This window comes from Mastigoproctus giganteus, unplaced genomic scaffold, assembly GCF_048544385.1.
Source record: "Mastigoproctus giganteus isolate SK-2022 unplaced genomic scaffold, ASM4854438v1 scaffold_52, whole genome shotgun sequence".
In the NCBI taxonomy this organism is placed as follows: Eukaryota; Metazoa; Arthropoda; class Arachnida; order Uropygi; family Thelyphonidae; genus Mastigoproctus; species Mastigoproctus giganteus.
The window spans coordinates 50,684-72,009 of NW_028328329.1; the positions used below are offsets into that span (position 1 = coordinate 50,684).

The 21,326-nt window shown below is 36.8% G+C and overlaps 1 protein-coding gene across 1 annotated transcript; it reads left to right on the forward strand.

Annotated features, from left to right (window-relative positions):
• The first annotated feature begins 6,836 nt into the window (after window positions 1-6,836).
• Window positions 6,837-7,950, forward strand: LOC150074847 (caspase-3-like). The gene has a single exon (XM_090389468.1). It carries the CDS (start codon window positions 6,950-6,952, stop codon window positions 7,880-7,882), a length of 933 nt encoding a protein of 310 aa, XP_090245594.1. The 5' UTR covers window positions 6,837-6,949; the 3' UTR covers window positions 7,883-7,950.
• Window positions 7,951-21,326: the final 13,376 nt, after the last annotated feature.

Sequence of the window (21,326 nt, forward strand, 5' to 3'; positions counted from 1 at the left end):
CAGGAATTCTGTCCTTTCAATGTAAATCTATGGAATCAAGTACCATGGATTTAAATTCTGTTGTTAATTTATTAAAATCTAGCGCTGAACATATAAATGAATATCGATCGAATGGATTTGCAAATGCTTTAGTAGAAGCAAAAGAAGGAATAGAACCTGTTTTTACACAGACAAAAGGGTGGTCTGCAAAAAGAGGTTGTTGAACTACGAAACTACTGACCATGTTATTGGCGACTCTAAAAATAATTTCGAAATAAACGTATTCAACACTATTTTGGACACAATATCTTCCAGGACAGAGCGGTTTGAGCAAACAAATCTTCATCAAACCTGAAGCATTTTATTTGATTTATTTTATTTTCAGCATTTTATTTTAAAGAAAATGCTGAAAAACTGAAATGTTGCAAGAACTGATTCTCACAGATGGAAGTGGTTCGGAATATTAACCATATACAATTATTTGGTGAAATCAAATCACTCAGTAATTTAAATCCAGACCATTTAACGTTCCCCCCTTTAGAAACCCTGCACTACTTGACATTAAATAATCTTCAGAATACTCTACCGAATTTATGGTCATCTTTGAGAATACTGTATTACTAACTATTCCTATTACAGTAGTTGCCTGTGAAAGAAGTTTTTAGCAAATTAAAACTTAAAACATGTTTTCTATCGACTATGGGAATTGAAAGATTAGACTCCATTAGCTTTCTATTATCTATAGAAAATGGCATTGTCCTAAGAATTTATATTAGTGAAAGTACAAAAATTTTTGCAGATTTCAAGTCAAGAAAAAAATATTTTTAAAATTAGTTTCCTTCACTATTGTTTGAAATAATTTTAATAACCTCAAAATGTACTTATTGTAATGTAAAAATCAATGTAATATGTATCTAATTAATTATACTTATGAAATGTAAATGATATAATTGTTGAGGACTTCATTTTGTAAATAGAGTTGCAGACACTAAGGTTAAAAGTTCGATTAGTAGTACATTTAATTGTAGCCCATCGACTGTTGTATTATGATAGAAGGTTTATATAAGTATATACATTTGAAAGAAAAAAAAAAAAAGATTGTTGTTAATTGCAGGTTAATAACGAGTGTTGTTTTTCACTAACTTGTGTTACAGAATTTTCCATCATCAAATACCAAATGCATTCCGAATGGTAGGTAGGGCTATTCAATGTTGGAAAATATTGAAACTTCGATCTGTATTTTTTGCGCTTATTCGTTTATACATTTTTATTTTGATTTTTCGATTTATATATCCGCATAAAATATCGATCGAAAGATTCTTCTATAGTGCGGAACGTGCATCCGTTCTGGCTTCACTTGTATCGATGTTTTAGAGCTGTTGGAACGAGTACAGAGAAGGGCAACAAGATTAGTGAATTAGTAAATTAATAAGAGGAGTTTACCTCAATATAGTACGTGGAACACTTCCGTATGATACCCTCCAGAAATTAAAACGGAAAAAACGAAAAAATCGACAACTTACCGGTCCATTAAAGTAAAATATAAATAATCAAAGTAAAATATAAATAATTAAATAATCAATTTAACACAATTCAAAATCAATTAAAATTCAAATTAACGCAATTAAAAGAATAACGAAAATATTCAAAACGATCTTCCTTCCTGAAGCTGACAATGCTTTTCGACCGACTGTCGTGATCACAGGAATGAAAATCACCGAATCAGGCTAAACCTGCAACCTAAATAGTGATTGTGTCTTCGCGCATGCGCGTAAAGGTCCACGCATCGGAGATCAAATATGGCCGCCGAACATTAACAGAATTCTCGTGTAATTTAATTTCAATGGTTTCTGCAATTAATAGTCGCGTATAATTACGTTGAACGTTAAGTATTTTGGCCTCGTTAAATAAAAAAGTATGTTTTTCGTTAATGGCATGAAAGGCTAATTCTGACGCTGCTGAACGAGAACCACGAACTGAGGCTTCGTGTTGATTTACACGAATATTAAGAGAAAACCTCGTCGAACCCTGATAAGACGAGTCGCAATCACCGCAAGAAATGTTGTATACTAGATCATTAATTTGTGTTGCGAACGCGGAAAGAACCGAGCGATTGTTCAGTATAGTGTGTAACTTCCGTATAGGCCTAGCTATAATTTTAAATTCGGTATCTTTAAAGAATCTGTTAAGCTGTTTGTGCCACTGTTCAACGTATGGGACAGAAATAAAGTATTTTTTGATATTACTATTGTTGATTGGTGCAGTATTTTGTATCCTATCCTTAGCTTGTACCCTAATTCGATTTATTGTGTTACTGGGATAACCCCTGTTCAAGAATCTGCTAGTTAATATTTGTATTTCTGAGTCTAAAGCAGAATCCGTCGTTGAATATTTATAGGCATTTAGAAATTGATTAAAGATAATCGATCTTTTGTAGGTGAACGGGTGGTAGCTATTGTAATGTAGAAGCATACCGGTGTTTGTGGGTTTTCAATAGATGCTAAATTGTATTTTGTTCGAGTCCCGGGTAAGCGTGAAATTTAGAAAGTTTAATGATTTAGTATCCGTATCTTCCCTTTCCAATGTAAATTTGAGTCTAGAATGAATATTATTAAACGAATGTAAAATGTCTTGGATAGTACAACTATCAGTAATAACTAGAACATCGTCTAAATACCTCCCATAGTATGTGATACGGGGACGAAAAGGTGTCAAATGTATCTGCTCAATCGTTGAGAGATAGATCTCTGACATTAAGCCACTCAGGCTCAAACCCATTGGTAATCCAAAAATTTGTTTGTACACCTTGTCTCGAAAGGTGATGTAGTTAGCCTCAACTAATAGTTTAATTAAGTGAAAAATTTCCTTAATAGGCAGCTTCGTATAATTAATCGGTGTCGAGTTTTTATTTAACATATCCCAAATAATATCTAATGTGTATTCAACGTTTACATTCGTATATAATGAGGTAACATCTAATGAGAATAAATTGTCATTGTCGCCGAGTCTACAGTCTTTAAGATTATTAAATAATGTATCGTAATTCTTAATCCCAAATTGTATAACCTGTCTAAAAGGTTTTATAATGTTATATACATATGTGGCTAAGGCTGAAAATGCCGAGTTCCTGTAGGAAACAATAGGTCGAATCGGAAATCCAGGCTTGTGTAATTTTACCTGACCAAAAAGTGCAGGAATATTGTATGTTCTGGACTTCAATTCCTTCAACTGAACCATAGTAATGTAGTCGTTTTTACGATATGTGGTTAACGTTTTATTGTATTGATTTACCAAATTGGTAAACAGTGTCGGGTCCACTTCGCGATAAGTGGAGGTATCAGACACAACTGAATCTAACTTATTAATATAATCATGTTTATCTAGTATTACCACTGTGTCTCCTTTATCTGCCCTCTGTATAATAATGTCCTTATTTTCTCGAAGTTCTCGTAAAGCTGAACTGTCATGTGTGTTCAATTTAGGAAGTCGCGTTTCTTTTATGTTATTCACTACTTGGTTAACTTGTTGAATAAATACATCTTTTTGTGGAACACTACAAATTCAATATCAATTACGCATTGTTTTTTTGGCAGCTTTCGAGGTGGTAAATTATAATTTAATCCTTTGGATAAAAGTGAAATCTGGTCCTGCGATAGTGTACACGAGGAAAGATTTGTAACCTGTTGATATGTCGGTTCGTTGGATACTGGGTGAGGGGGTGTTCGTGAACTAGCCGACATATTCTGTGGTAGTGCGTTATGTGTCTGTGGGGGGGATGTCACCCAACTCGTGTGAACTTGGTCGCAAGCTCGCGACAATGTGTTAGAATTCGCATGAACGTGCCTTGAACTATTCGATAATGTTTGCAACTTATTAACGTGTCTGTTTTTTATCTCTGAGGCTTGTGCTTCCCGTCGCAAATCTATGGAGGTCTTCAATACAGACCAATCGTTCGGATGTAGATAATTTTTTAATTTATCGCGAAGCTTCCTAACCTGGGAAAGGTATTTTTGTTTATCCGAATATCGAGATTTTAAGGCAAGCTTAACAATATTACGTGATGTCGCCAGTGATAGTTGTTTTATACCTGAAATTTTTTGATTTAAATTCACCCTGGCAAACTTCGGAACGATGTTGTTTTGAAGGCAATATTTTAGGAAAGAAATATGGTAACTTTGGGCCGAGTACCTTAGTGTAGATTTAATGTAATTTTGTACCAAGCCATTCAAAAAATCTCCCATAATTGTGTGTATCGAAGATTAGTGAATGTAACAAAGGGTTGCTTTTACGAAGAAAGGCTTAAGTTTTGCAAATTACGGTGTCTGGAGACTAGGCACCTGCGAAGTGTGCTCAAACCGTTGAAGTCTTTATACTCCTCGATTGAGGAGTATAAAGACTTGAATGGTGTATGGAGTATAAAGACTTCAATGCTGATGGGATTCTTGCTCAGAATAATCGCCTGGAAGGGCATAAATTCAAATTGAGGAAAGATAGTTGTAGGATAGATGTGCGGAAGTTTGCCTTTAGCCAGCGGGTGGCTGATGTAAAAGTTGATAGCTTAAACAGATTCAACGCAGAACTAGAGAAACATTTGGAGTGAGTGGATGGGTGAAATGAGAAGTTATTATTATTATTATTATTATTAGCCATATGGTACAAGGAAGCCTGAGGCTTATGCTGCACCAGCCAAAAAAAAAAAAAAAAAAATTCCCCAAGTTACCCTGAGAGAGAGAGAGAAGTAGAAAGGAATCACCAAGAAAGAGAAGAATGATGATAAACAGCTCAGGACCCTGGGTTTGCCAAGCCCAAACTCACCAGATGTGAGCCCCCGGGGTGGGGAGGTTGCTATATAAGCTTGCAATCATGTGCCATTGCTAATGCATGATGAACAGGCTGACTCGACTCGAAATATAAATTGCCATCAAAATTCGATTTCTTCGAACAACCCTTTCGAAAGGACTGTGTGGTGATTATAGTCTGGGGTCACTGCCCTTACGCAGATTTCTAGGATATGCAATGGTACTGAAATCATCTTTCTGCAAGGGGCGTGGTAATACCTTAATCCAGCCCTGAATAAAGATTATCTCTCTCTATCTGAGGAGATTCTCAAACGCATGCCAAAAATTGCCTTCCGCCATGTTTTATTATTATTATTATATATATTTTTTTACCTGCACTTTTTTTTTTTTTTTTTTTTCGAAACTGGCACCATAGTTTTATTTCTCTCTCCTCTCTCTCTCTCTCTGGAATGGGCCCCCAGAGGATCCTGGCCCAGATGCTGACAACACCAAGTAGGTCAGAGTCTCTTTTAAGACTACGTTTTTTTCTAGGACTGGCCCACCTTCCCGTGGTGTGGACGAGTACCCAGAATCATCTGTCCAGGTGACTGATGCTTCTGAGTAGCCAAGAGGCCAGAACGTGCTGGCCGGGTGGGTAAAGTGCCTGCCTAGCAACCCAAAGGTCGTGTGCTCGAATCCCGCCTCGGGCTTGGATCAAAGTACTGCAAAAACCTTGGGAGGTGCATTATGGCCACAGAAGCTGATGCGCCAACAACTACAAAAAAAAAAAAAAAAAAAGGCCAGAACACACACAAACCTACAAAAGACAAATTTCTGGCCCTTTTACAGTTGATTCTGTTCTTCACAGCGATACGAGGCGGAGTTGAATAAACGTTCTAAGTACCGCCCTTACATATCCACGTATATATATATGTTCCGCCATGTTTTTGAAGAATGGCAGAAACGTTGAAGTAAATGCATTTCAACAAATGGACACTGCTTTGAAAAGGACCATCAAAATATGGATGCTTAATAATTTATGTTGTGAAAAAAAAAGTGATCATTCTTTATTGAACGGCCCTCATATATTGCATTCCTTTGACAGTATAATGTTTTCAAACCTTTTCACTGGTTTGAAGAAGCCCGGATTGAAATTCTGCCGGTGAATAAAGAATTTCTTGAGGTTCTTTTCAATTGGAATTCTTTCCGTAAGTTATCTTGGATTTTCCAATTAATAAAAATGTGAAATATCGCACGCACACACACACAAAATACACGTTGGCCACTGTATGAGCGAGACTTGCTGTCGCGTATGTTTTAGGATTTGGATGCCACACGTTTTTCTCCAAATATGCAGCTCTTTAATCCTACTGCCCCAAGTTCACAAGTTGGCTATACTTATTATTTGCTTATGGTCAGGGATCTAAATGGAAAATTTTACGAAATGGAATGCTCGTTAATAAAACGTTTTCAATAATCAAGACAACTGCCGATGCAGTTGAGGAACAGAAACTGAGTTCCGTTTCATTCCCAGCCGTACAAGGAAAATAATATTTTGCTTTATTATTTGCAAATGTCAGATTTCAGGATTTACATTTGTGTACATATCAAATTTTGTCTTTATAAGAATTTTCGGCAGATATTCAGAAACGGGTACCCCTTCCAGACTGCTAGCGATACGGCTGTGATTGACGGGTGTTGACTCCGCCCATCGTCACGTGATCTCCTTAGAGACGGATGCAGCCGGCACGGGAGAACACGCACTGCGTGCCACCCGTGCCATGTACCTAACGGCACTGGAAACACGAGGCACCTGTTACTTGTGGTATTTTGATATCACGTGGTTGCGAGGTTTTTCTGGGTTACGAAACTGAAAAATTAAAAACGGGGTACCCGTTTCTGAATCTCTACCTTAATTTTTTTTATGCTGATTAGATTTGTCTAGTATCCGTGATTTTTTATTTATTTTTCTTTCCTTTATACATGGACAGTAAACACGTCGAACACCTTGCCAAGAGACCAATAGGGGGCTGTAACACTGACAGTTCATCCAATGTGTGTCGCGAAACATGTGGTGTTTACAGAGTACTAAGATGGCAGTAACCACAGAGAAGTACAGTAACATATCTTAGTAATCGGTGAGTTAGTACAGTATCTGTGCGTTCTTCAAATTGTTTGTACCGTTCGTTTGAATGCTTTGTGGAAGAACAGTTATGGCTCAAAGTAATCACGAAATGAGTGAAGATGTTACTGACGCGAGAGATATAGCGTGTGATCCTGACCACCAGAACGTAGGAATATTGGACACTCTGCCAGATAGTGAAAGTTACGATATGAACCAGAACGCGGGAATATTGGACACTCCGCCAGATAGTGAAAGTTACAATATGAACCATCCTATCCGTGGAAAATGTCTTATTTTCAATAACAAAAATTTTGAACAGTATACAAAATTGCCTGAGAGAACAGGAACTAATGCTGATGCAGCGAGTCTTAGTCGGTGTTTCAAAAAGATGCACTTCGATGTATCTATCCACACCAACTACACCACCAAAAAAATTATTAATGCGTTAGAGAAGATTAATAAAGAAAACCAAGAAGACGGTGATTGTTTTGTATGTTGCTTTCTGACATATGGCGGTGTTGGTTATTTATACGGTAAAGATGGTCGGTATTCGACTGATTTAATCTTTAAAAAATTTCTTGGAAACGAATGTACAACCTTAGCTGGAAAGCCAAAATTATTTTTTATTCAGGCTTGTCCAAGTGACATGCTGGATAATGGAACAGGATTAATTTCTTCTGATGAAACAGATAATGGCTTTCCGGGTGTTTATAGAATTCCTTCTCATGCCGATTTTCTCATTGCTTATTCGACAATTCCAGGATTTTATTCCTGGAAAAATACGAAAAACGGATCGTGGTTTATTCAAGCATTATGTGACATGCTGGACAAGTACGGTCAAGAGAAAGATCTACTAAGTATTCTAACCATAGTCAATGGAATCGTTGCGTACGAATTTATTTCTTACGTACGAAATGATTCTGATATGCATGTCAAAAAGAAAATTCCTTGCATCACGTCCACGTTAACTAGGAAGGTATATTTCCCTCAAATATTGTAATTATTTTCTTAAGTATGTTTGATTGTTTATATAAAATATCAACTACTGTTCTTTTAAATCAAAATTCAGGCAACAAATATGTACGCATAAAAGTTAGATAAAACGTTTGCCAAATACATAATCTTGAAAATGAAACAACGTTAGCTTTAAATATTTTGATTTATGCTTTATGAATACTTTATTAATTGGATTTCTGTGTATGTTTCATATTTGAATAAGTTTTTTGTGTTTAAACAGCTTTAAAAGTTTGTATGTCCTTGTCTTAAACACATCAAAAATCGGATTAGTCTTCAATATAAATATATGACCTGTATTTAAGTTTTGGGATATTTTACCTGCATAGGTAAAAAGAACTGCAAAACTTTAATAAAAAAATAATAAAAGTAAACATATGTACCACTAAATTGAGCATCATAACAATGACTCAGAATAACTTCATATTGCTGAACTTTTTATTATTATATAATTCAATATATTTTAATGTCATTTTATTGTTCAGCAATATGAAGAATATCACTTCTGAAATGTGTACAAGTGAAAGCAATTTTAAGGTTGTTATTTATTAAAAATTCTAAGATGTACAAACAAGTTTAAATAATTTGAAGTTACACCTGTTAAAATATGAAAGTTTGCAAGCCATGACATGGCTTGCAAACATAGGTTTGTATTTGTTCAGGACTGAAGCCATAAGTTTTTTATGTTTATACTGCCTTATGTCAGTTGATAATTTTGGTCTGATGCGGTGATTTTTCTCACCCACTTTTACTGTAATGCATTGTAGGTGTGCTTGTAGAGCACCTATAACTGAAAATATTGAATGGATATTGTTTAAAAATAGATGATACAGTGGGCTTCAACTTACGATGACATCGACATCCAATATTCTCAGGAACCGATATACCTTCCATACAACATTCTGAAAATTGTGCTGAAATTGTATGATTATCTATACTGATATATGATTGCTTGAGGTATTACTCTGACAGTATTAAAGCTGAAATATAATGATATTTAACATTTTATTCTATGAATTATTTTTTTCCATTCTGTGTATTCCATAATTTGTTTATAAAATTTTAAAACTTTGTTAGTATATTATACAGAGTACTTGATCTACAAAAATTTCTAAAAAATATATATAGTAGTGCAATTCAAGAAAAATATTCTCAATAATTGTTATTATTATAAAGATAAGAAGAATGTGACATTTTAAAGTAATTTTGATTTTTGATTCAGTTTGGCTCAGAAACTACATTATTTCATTTTATAGGTTTTTGATTTATATAATAATACTGAAAGTGGTAATTGTTTAGTATAGATATGTTTGTTATTTGGTTTTTTAGGAGCATTAGCAACTAAGGCCATATTGCTCCGGGAATATGCGGTGGTCATTTCCTGACCTTTCCGCATCCTCCGTATTTGTATAGATATAATGTCATCAACATGATGCCAGTTGGTACAAATAAAACTTAAAAAATAAGCATATTACTTAACTGGTTTACATTTTACAATACAATTTACCTTATTCAGAGATTGAAAATATTTTTTGGTTAAGAAATTTGAATAATGGATGACATTGTCTTTAAACACAGGTATGTGTTTAAATGACATATGGAATGTGACTTTTAATACCAATCTTAGTCAGTTTGGCAAATATAAAAATGGTGACCTTACTTATTGATAGCACTATATATTTGATATCTTGTGTAAATATATAATGGATACTGTTATGTGGCGCTGAACATTTTTATAGTTCATACTGGTGTTTTTACATAAGACATTCAAACTTTTTACGTAGTTTTACACCAATTTAAAATATGCTAAAAGTATATTTTATTATTGTTATTTTTATCCCTAGGTGTTGGAAGTGGAAAACTAGTATAATCTATTTTTGTGAGTGTGTAATAATATAAAGGGATTTTTTATCTTGTAATTGGAAAATGAGGAAATATAATTATGGTTCTATAAACAAAAGCTGTGTGTGTGCGTATGTATATATACCTGTCAAAAACACTAATACAGTATATTGATGGTGCATGTGGTGAACTTATATATATACAGGGTGTCTCAAAAATATTGTTACAAATGTTTAGGGGAGGTAGGTAACATCTAAAGGAATGTGAATCGCATAGGAACCCATAACTGGAAATGTCAAAGTCGGTACACGGCGCTGTTCATCAGTTCGCGAGAGGGAAAATTTCTGGTTTACTCATTCAAGCAGTAGTCGCCGCACTAAGAGCATGCATCGATATATGAACTGTGAGCTGGCAGACATGCACCTAGTGTACAGATTAGCAGAGGGTCCACACTGTGTGCGCCCCCATGTGGCACAACATCGCTTCGCAATAAATGTGTGGGCAGGTATGGTCGGTGACTGCTTAGTCGGCCCATACCTGTTACCATCCCACATGAACTCCGCTAAATATCGTATCTTTCTTGAACAAGTTCTACCAGGGTAGAACTTGTTCAACCAGGTAAAAGACTTGACGATGTTCCAGCAAATATCAGATGCAACATTTGGTTTCAACATGACGGGGCTACTGCCCATTATGGAAGGTGTGTTTGTGACCATTTAAACAGGCGTTTTGGGCGTCGATGGATTGGCCATGGTGGACCCGTTGCCTAGCCCCCACGCTTACCTGATTTATCGAGCCTTGATTTCTTTCTGTGGGGGGCCCTCAAATCTATCGTGTATGAATCGCCTGTGGAGACGGAAATGGATCTCGTGGCGAGACTTGTCTGCACTGCTGCTACTGTCAAAGAAACTCCAGGTGTGTTTGACCGTGTTTGCCAATCCATGCTGCATCAGTGTCACACATGCATCGCGTCTCATGGTGGAACCTTCGAGCATCTGTTGTAACATCATGAAATGCATCCATCTCGTACTCCATTGTTAATATTATGTCAAATAAATGTTTGCCACTAATTACTGTCTTGTGTCATTTCTTCTTCTTGTGCCTCTGCTACTACTTTCTCATGACGTTTCCTATGCAATTCACCTTCCTTTAGATGTTACCTACCTCCCCTAAACGTTTGTACCAATATTTTTGAGACACCCTGTATATACCTGTCAAAAACACTAATAAAGTATACTGATGGTGCATGTGGTGAACTTATTCAGTTCCAGGGGTACTTCCCATCACGCCACATGAAAACTAATGCATTAAATGCTTAGAAACAAGTGTAATAGACACCTTCCATACCATTATTTATTTTAATATGAACAACCTCTGCCTTCTTAAAATGTATTACTTGGATTTTCCACTAAAAAGAAATTCTTACCATCCATTGTAAACATTACGTATACAGTAATGTTTTAATTCTTTGCATATTATGTCGTGGACTCAGAATGCAACTTGGTTTTAAAATCCTTTAGATTAAATTGTGTTTATAGCCCCAAGCAAGGAAGCACACAAATTACAAAAGGAAAAATTTTATATCCTGTTTGGCATTACAATTCATATCCCACACTGCTAAAAGTATTCAGACTTGCATTTGGCAAAAATTAGTAATATTGACTCCACACTTAGCCCCAGTGACAGCATTGATCAGCATGTGAGAGCATTTTTGCATTTCTTGCAAAATTTCTAGCCCCAGTGACAGCATTTTTGCATTTCTTGTATGTAATAGTGCATTATCGTGCTGCAACATGGACTGTCCAGTATGTCACTATACATTTGTCATTGATAATTTTTGACACTAGTGTTCTGGGCGGTTAAACCATGAGAATCCACACCTATATAACTTGTCACAACATAGGATACGTTTATGCTGTTCCAAGAGTGTACTCAGCACTACTTCAAACATCTGGCATTCCTTGATATGAAGTGACTTGTGAGCAGCAGCTGAGCCAAAAAAATGCTTGTTTCCTTGCTACAGACAATTGATGCATTTATGAACATTTGTCACTCGAAGTGGAGACCTTAGAGGCTGTTAAATTTGAAATTCAATTGAAGACTGTGATCAAAGAATGGAATTTGGATGTTACGTTCAGGTGCAACCTTTTAGCATTAGCATTAGTAGAGGCATTTGATGCAAGAAAGCAAGCTTATGCAGCATCAGCCAAAAAAAAAAAAAAAAAAAAAACCGCTTCCACTTCACCCCTCTGTTCGTTCGAAATACCTGTCCAGCTGAGCCTTAAACTTATTTAGGCTATCAACTTCCACGACAAGGGATGGAAGTCTGTTCCACCAACCAACCACCCGCTGGCTAAAGGCAAATGATTGCAAGGAAGCTTACAGCTTATACTGCACCCAAAAAAAAAATATGCAAAATAATACTAATAAAAAAATTAAATAAAGGAAAAGGAAATAGACACTATCCATTTCCTTCCTCCCAGGGGTAACTACAGAAATTAATTTATAACTAGCTGGCTAAAATAAAACTTCCTGTAAACCAGTCTAAACATCTCTCCTGGCAACCTGAATTTATTGCCCCTAGTTTTAGAATCATTTTAACTAAAAATGTCACTCTCATTCATTTTACTTTTGCCTCTCAGAGCCTTACACACCTGAATCAAGTCTCTTCTAAGGTGCTTAGTTTGCAAGCTGTGCAACCCTCATATTTGCAGTCTTTCCTCATATAGACACCCTTTTGTTGATCTCAGCAGGCAAGTTAGCATTAGTAGAGGCACATGATGCAAGAAAGCAAGCTCATACAGCATCAGCCAAAAAAAACTTCCCATTTCACTGACATTCCATGCAATAGCTGACACTTTATCCTTCATACTTCTTAATTAATTATCTTCATTTCTAAATCAATTTTGTTTCGTTTCCTAGCACTTGCCCTTTCTGTTGGTCCCTTTCACTTCACCATTGTAATAAGTAAATAGGAATGAAGAGAAGATTCTGAAAATTTATTTGTGTGTTTTATATGATTGAAGATTTCAGTGAAGGGAACTCATTTCACCATAATGCTGTAATGTAAAATCCACAGAATTCCAGTTATCAGTATTATCGCAAATGCAATAAGGTTGAGTTTACTACCTATTTATAATTGACAGCGCTAACAGAAAAGCCGAATAAACCAGAAAGTGCAAATTGTTTTTATTGTTTTATGGTGGAAACCTCCAGAAATGTGTTTTAGAAAAATATCGCAAAGGCGTTCAGAATTGATTCTTATAACGGTACATATGATGACGATGAAAGCATAGTGCAATTTCTAATATAAAAATTACATTTTAGAGAGATAGCTTAGTTATATAGTGAAAATTTCAACTTCTGAGGTCTTGGAACAAATTACCAAAAAAAAAAATGTGTTTTGGGTTCACATTACGATGTTTTCACGATACCTCCATTTTTTTCCTATGGGATGCAAAAATATGTTTCCACAATTTTTTTAAGTTTGCACTGGCCAGCAAAAACTTATGTAAAGTTGAATTTCCGTAAGTTAAGTATTACATAAACCAGGTAGTGGCTGTATAGTATATTAAAAGGCCTCAAATTTAAATATGGCTGGGGGCCTCTTTCATCCTTAATCTGTCACTGATTACAAATTTATGTTAGGCGTGGAGCATGATAGAAGATTGGTGCTGAATTCTTAAAAGGCAAATGTTGCTTAAATTATTTAACTTTAAAAAAAAAAGTATCTTATCTCGGGAAGTATTAGCGATTAGCATTAGTAGAGGCATTTGATGCAAGAAAGCAAGCTTATGCAGCATCAGCCAAAAAAAAAGAAAAAAAAAAAAAAAAAAAAACCCACTTCCACTTCACCCCTCTGTTCGTTCAAAATACCTGTCCAGCTGAGCCTTAAACTTATTTAGGCTATCAACCTCCACCACAAAGGATGGCAATCTGTTCCACCAACCAACCACCCGCTGGCTAAAGGCAAATTTCCGCACGTCTATCCTACATCTGTCTTTCCTCAATTTGAATTTATGCCCTCTCAGGTGATTTTTCTGAGCTAGAGGAAGAATCCCATCAGCATTGAGCATGCTTAAACCATTCAAGGCTTTATACACCTCTATCAGATCACCTCGCTGGTGCCTAGTCTCCAGACACTGTAATTTGCAGAACTTAAGCCTTTCTTCGTAAGAGCACCCCTTTGTTCCATTCACTAATCTCGTTGCCCTTCTCTGTACTCGTTCCAGCAGCTCTACGTCCTTGAAATGAGGCCTCCAGACCTGTATACAGTACTCTAGGTGTGGCCTGACCATTGCCTTATACAAGGGAATAATCACCTCCTTATCCCTGCTGGAAAAATTCCTGTATATCATTGACAATACTCCATGAGCTACTCTTGCAGCCCGTCTGCACTGCTCAGAGAACTTCATATCTGCCTGCACAATCACCCCCAAGTCCCTTTCATTCTCTACCACTGTCAGTGTAGTACCACAGAGTTGATACGTTGCTCTGGAGTTGCTGTTTCCCATGTGTAGTACTTTACATTTGTCAATGTTAAACTTCATTTGCCACCTCTCAGCCCATCTGCTCAACCTTTCCAGATCCTGTTGCAGCAGCATAGTGTCAGTAGTGTCCTTGACAACCCTGCCAACCTTTGTATCATCTGCAAACTTGGACATTAAGCTTGATATACCATCATCAATACCATTTATAAATACAGAAAACAATAATGGACCCAACACTGAGCCCTGAGGGACTCCACTAATAACATTAGTCCACGATGAGCAGTGTCCATTGATTACCACTCTCTGTCTTCTCCCCCTCAACCACCCCTTTATCCATAGCAGCAATTTGCCTCCAATGTCACACTGCTCCAATTTGTGTAGCAGTCTTCCATGTGCAACAGTATCAAAAGCCTTTCTAAGATCCAAGTATATAATATCAAAGTTATTCCCTGCATCCAGTTCTTTTGTGACTGCATCATAGTATCCAATCAAGTTGGTCAGGCAAGACTTCCCCTTAACAAAACCATGCTGTGTCTGAGCTATAACTGAAGTCTTGTCTAAATGATCCTGCAGTGCTTCTTTAACCAGTGCCTCCATTAATTTTCCTGGAACAGAAGTTAAGCTCACAGGTCTATAATTACTTGTGTCAGCCTTTGATCCTCCTTTGTGAATTGGGGTCACATTTGCACATTTCCAGTCTATGGGTACCTCCCCTGAGTCCAAGGAAGCTCTCATAATTATGGCTAAGGGTTTGCTTACTTCCTTTGCTGCCTCCTTTAATATAACTGGATAGATCCCATCCACCCCGGGTGCCTTTCTTGTGTTTATCTTCAACAGTTTCTCCTCCACTTTACTCCCAGTTATTTCAAGATTCTGTAGCTTACTGCTAGAGTTGAATACACCTCTGGCATTCCCCTTGCTGAATAACTCCTCATGTGTGAATGTCGATGCAAAATATTCATTTAGTTTGTTAGCTACCTGAGCAGGATCATCAACAGTTGACCCATCAATATCAAGTGGACCAATCTGATTCATCCCCTTCCTTCTAGAGTTTACATAAGTAAAGAACTCTTTGCTGTTTTTCTTTGCATCCCTTGCCAAGGATTTCTCGTAATCTGCCTTCGCCTGCCTAACCTCCTTTGTAACTTGGTTGCATATCAACTTGTATCTATCATAGGCTTCTGTGTCATGTGTTAATTTGTAAGTATCCCATGCATTTTTCTTCTCTGCCATATGCCTCATTAGTTCATCTGACATCCATTTTGGCCTAAACCTTGAACAATATTTCTTAGTTGGTATGTAAAGCCTAGTAGCTTCCAAGATAAGTTCTTTGAATGCTTCCCATTTTGAATTTGCTGTTGGTAACATCATCAGTTGGTCCCACTGTATAGAATTTAAATACTGTCTCAGTCCATCGTAGTCGCCTTTACGGAAGCAATAACCCTTCCCTTTACCCCTAATGGTAGTTACCTCTTTGAGTAAATCCCACTTCAGCACACTGTGATCACTGCCACCTAGTGGTTCATTTATCTGCAGATTCTTAATGCATGAAGAATCACTGCTGATAATCAAATCAAGAGTATTACTCCCTCTAGTTGCCTCCCGAACATGCTGATGTAGAAAACAATCATCCAATAAATCCACAAAAGCCCTGCTAGTGTGTGAGTAACCAGCCCCCAAATTCCAGTCAATATCTGGGAAATTAAAATCTCCCATTATAAGACTCTCTGATTTACTGGCCCACTCTATTTCCCTGTACAGTTCCTTATTATACTCATCAGAGTCATTAGGCCTATAGCACACTCCTACTCTCAATTTTGATCTCCCAATGCTTATGTCACACCAAACTGACTCAACACTGCACTGTCCAGCGATGTCGACTGGCTTCACTTCCTTAGTTTTTATGTGTTTCTTAACTAATAGCATAACCCCTCCCCCCTTCCTATCCTGTCTATCCTTTCTGTAGACGTTGTACTCCCCAAATTCCAGTTCTGCATCCCTTATATCTGTGTGACACCACGTCTCTGATATCCCAACAATATCTGCCTTTGATGTTTTGAGCAATACCTCAAATTCATCAAATTTATTTACTAAACTCCTAGCATTGGTGTACACGCAAGTATACCTGCACCTGTTTCTATTCTTAGCTACCCTAACACAACCCATGTGTTTACTTGTACCGCAATGGCTCCCGGCAGTCTCTGAAATACCATGCATCTTGTTTTTCAGGCTTCTGCTCATTCTAATAGAAGCAGTGCAAGAATCTCTTTCACCTCTGCCAGTGGCTACTGTCAATCTATTGGTCTTTGTCTCCCCCTAAGCTAGCAGTTTTCCGACCCACCTAACACTGCCTCGATAGCATCAGCAAATATTCTTGCACCCTTTCTATTTAAGTGTATCCCATCCCTGTAGAAGCAATCTCTCCTGTTAACAAGTACAGTCCAGGCTGAAAAAAATTCTACCCCTTGAGCCTTGCACAATCTTTCCAGGGCCGAATTGATCGACAAGGCTCTCATCATAAACTCCCTCCTATCGTGTCTGGGCAGAATTGCAGACACTTTCAAATTCAACCCTAATTCTCGGCTTTTGTTCAACAGTGACCTGTACTTGTTAAGTAATTCTGCCGGTCTCCTACTCTTAATATTATTAGTGCCAACGTGTACAACTATATCACCTTTTGTGCCCTTAAAAGATGATATTCGCTCTACAACGTCCTCAACCTTTGCCCCTGGCAGACATACCCTGGTCCTGTTCCACCTATCTTTTTTACAAAGCATGTTCCCCGTTTCCCGCGATACAAGAAATCAAGCTTATACAACAACAAAAAAAGTCTCTTCCTCCCTCTAGTAGCCTATGCTCAAACAACCCACTTCTGCAACACCAAGTGGAGGAAGTTAGGTGTCAGTTGATTGTTGGAACCTTCCCGATATTTTCTTTATTAGTGATTCCGACTATTTTCCAATCTGAACACACGAATGTTACTGCCTCCCTAAGACATTGTTAGAGTTCCAATAATTTCGTTTTGTTTTTTTCACCGTTATATAAGTATCATTTACTGCTGCTAATACTTCCCTAGATAATATACTTTTTTTTTTTTTTTTTTTGAAAGTTTAATAAGTTAAGCAATATTTGACTTTTAAGAACCTACTTAGTACATCAAAGTAGGTAAGCAGTTCATTGTCGTTGAAAAAATACACTGCCCTATTAATGTAAGTTGATAGTCATGTCCTACTCAAGCTCCAAATGTCAGATAACCTGAGTTATTGGTATCATAGAAGATAAGGACATGATTGTGAGGGCAAGGTGCCGCAATTGCCAGAAGGTGGCACTAAAGATCTTTAGCTCGGCGATTCATGATGTGGCTACAAATAGAAGGGGAGTGGTGCTGAAACCGTCATGAAACTACTAAGAAAACTGCAAGGAGAACCTGCAAAGAATCATCTAGGAATGCAGGTCAACATTGTTGCAGCACAGAGCCATCAGTGAGACGATTGGGACATGTTAGCACCAGTAAGAGTACTCAGGACGCTGCATGATATGAATCCTCGTGGGTAGTAGAATTGGTAGGATCGCCATCCTTCCTACATCGGTTGGAAAAGACCTGAGTTCGGGTCCAGTTGATGATGGTTGAAATTTTTATGGGCTTTTTCACGAGTTAGTTGGTCTCAGGCAGTGCAGGATTAAGGCATGTGCTAGCAGGACTGAATTATTATATTAGGGCCACCCGTAATCTCTTACATATACCCATATATGTATTATGACTAAATTGCGTGTGCTCTCTGGTTGATTTGCCTGTTTTGCTGGACGAAAAATAACCCAGTTTCTGGGGGGGGGGACCTTGCTATCTACGCCTGAGACCGATTAACTCAGCCACGAAGTGAAAAAAGCTCACTAAAGTTCCTCGCGTCATCAACGGGATTCGAACCCGGGCCTTTTCCACCCAGTGTGGGGAGGACAGCGATGATACCACTGTGCTACCCACGCAGATCGGGCTAGCAGGACTCTTGTCCGGGGAGCCCTTCTTTAAGGGGACTCCAAACACAGAAGAACATCGAGGCAAGAAAATATCTATATCCTTAATAAAGGGTGCCAAAAAATCTTTATGCCTGGGGCACAGAAATACCTTCATCCGGGCCTGCCCAGTTTTATGTGCTTAATAACATACCAAAAATTTAAACTCAAGTATTACAGTCGCAGTTGGTTAATATAAAAATCAAAGTATCTTGTCAAGATGTAAAATCCCTATCTTACAAGTCTAAAAAATAATAATAAATTTTTGTTTTTTTGAAATTTATTATATTTTAAATATACAGGGTTATGCAAATTGCTGATGTTTCCACAGTTGTTTGAGTTAGAGCGGGGATTAGCATTGTCAATGGGGGACATTTCAGACTAAAACAGAACAGAAGTGTCAGTTGGAGACTTCTGTTTACTTGCAAATATAATGGAACAACACACAGATATGACTACAAAGATAAGACAGGAAGGAAAAAGGCACCGTCTCTAAATTGCTCCTTAAAAGCTAAGTGCAAGCAAATGCGTAGTATGGTAAAGATGAAGGAAAAATAAGAGTTAAAAATTGACTGCAGAGTGAAAATGCCCTTCCAGAAATTCTGTACTTCAGGGGGGAAATCAGTTGTGACTCTAGTAATGGAAGACACTTTACGTTTTAGTAGATACAAAGTGTTGCAGTTGTAAACTGGCTTTGGGATGCCGTTGAAAACCGAAGGATGGCTATGTCAGGAAATGAGTGTAGAAAGAAGGATTAAGGGATTATAAGAGGGTAGCCATTTAGTAAAGTAACTGATGGAAGCAGCTCCATAAACAACCCTGGTATTTCTGCTGAAGGAGGGCTTGTCCATTCAGAAGGTACCCTAGACAAAGAGGAGCAAGTAAGAATAAAGATGTAAAAAGAAATTAATGGTGATTGGTCAAGGAAAGAGGGGAAGAGGAATGAACAAAAAGGAGAAACAAGAGTGGGAGAGGAGACAGGATTTTTGGGGGGGGAGAGATTTTTGGAGGACAGATTTTTGACAATGGGAGTGAGAACAGGGCTAGCACAGTTCAGTGGGTATTAATAAAGTAGAGTGAGGGGAAAAGAATAAATTAGAAAAAATGAGAAGTGAAGATAGTTGCAGGAAAGTCTAAATCAGGCTTGGGCAATCTTTTTGGCTGAAGGGCCACATTAGGAATTCAAAAAGAAGCCTGGCCGCACGTAAAATACTATTTTTAGATATATATTATTTGTTATCATGAAGAAATATAAATAAAAAAAAATTCTCTAATCAACCAAGAATTTAATGAGATGAATGGAACTGTTTTGCATCTTTTAACATTTTTTTTAATTTTGGGTGTTAATTTTGTAGTTGAGATTCTTAAAACTGCTTGTAAATGTTCATTGGTGATGCTTGATCGTAAAGAATTTTTATTTAGATTCATCATGGAAAATGTTTGTTCACATATGTAGGTTGATCCAAAAATAACCAACATTTTTCCGGCAAAATCTTTAAGTTCGTCAAATTTGTCCGAATTAAAGAGTATTGTAAAATATACAGATTTCCTCATGATGGTGCAATTCCCTTAAATTGGTATCACATTGCAGATCTATAATCTGAAGTTGTAGTTCACTCGGTGCACTATCGATTTCTATTGAAAATGGGTCACGCACTATTGCCAAACTTGTCTCAATTTTTCGGAAGTCGCCAAATCTTTGTGAAAAGTCATCATTCAGAGCGTTGATAATTTCACAATATTTTTCAAATTTATTTTCTGGAATCTTCAGCAACTTCATGGTTAGAAAGTGGTCTACCTTGTTAATCAATAAATGTCGAAGGAACAACTAGAGTTTTAATTGAAATCCATTCAAACTTTTTACCATGTCATGGACGTATAAATGTTTCCCTTGTAATACAGTGTTGAAAGTATTTAAGTGTTTTACGATGTCCAGGGTAAACGCAAAATCACAAATCCAGTTATTATCAGTTAATTCGGGAAAGTCCATAATATTTTTCAGTTTTAAAAATAGAATGATGTTATCTTTAAGATCCCACACTCAAAGAACTTTTCCTAATCTAAGCCATCGAATTTGGCTATGATAAGGAATATCTGTGTACTCAGATTCAATATCTTGAAGAAAATTAACGAATTGTGTTTCAGGCCCCTCGATCGTATTAAATTTACTAGTTTAATAAAACAAGATGTGACATGTTCAACTTTTAACACATTTTTGAATCCTGATTGTAATTAATACAATCAGGATAATTTTCACAAATTTTATCCTGAATTTGCTTTAATGCTCCAACATTTTTACCTATCAAACTCGGTGCTCCGTCAGTTGCTACGCTTACCATTTTGTTCCATTGTAAATTATATCTTGTTAAGCATTTTTCAAATATATCAGCTCCCGTTGTTTGGTCTTTAAGAGATTCCATTGAAAGAAGTTCTTCAATAATTTCAAAATTAGAGGTACATCCACGTATGAAAATTAATAACTGCGCAGTATTCTTTTAGTCGTTACTTTCGTCGAGAGCTATCGAGTACCATGTTATGGATTCTAATACTGATAATAATTGCTCATTCAAATTTGTATTGATACATTCAATTCTTCTTACTACGGTTCACCAAAGATAAACTTATATTCTCAAATTTGTGTTTAATGTCAGGACATATAATTCCACAAGCTTCAGTCATACATTCTTTAAGTATAGTCTCCATCAGAAAAAGGCTCGTTGCTTTTTGCAATTATATGAGAAATAAAACTGGCCTCTACAGTAGCTTCTTGTTCCTTAGTTAGCCGCGTAAACACATTTTGTTGTCTAGATAAATTTTGAATCAATCCATCAGCAGTTTTCTTTCTCACTTCCAGAGTTAAATTGGCACCATATTTGGAATGTTTAGTAGTGAAATGTCTTGTACTCTTTCACTGAGACACTCTCCCGGCAGATGAGACAAATAGTCTTGTTATTTATGTTAGCAAAAAAATATTTTGTGTTCCACTCTTCATTGAAGACACGATGCTCTTGTTGAATTTTTCGTTTTTTATTCATTTTTAAAAGGGCGTAAATATTATTTTTATCGCTACTGGGACCAAGATAATAA

Bases quoted from the DNA above. Each gene is read 5' to 3' on its own strand.
- LOC150074847 (XM_090389468.1), top strand. From the start codon at position 6,950: ATGCTTTGTGGAAGAACAGTTATGGCTCAAAGTAATCACGAAATGAGT.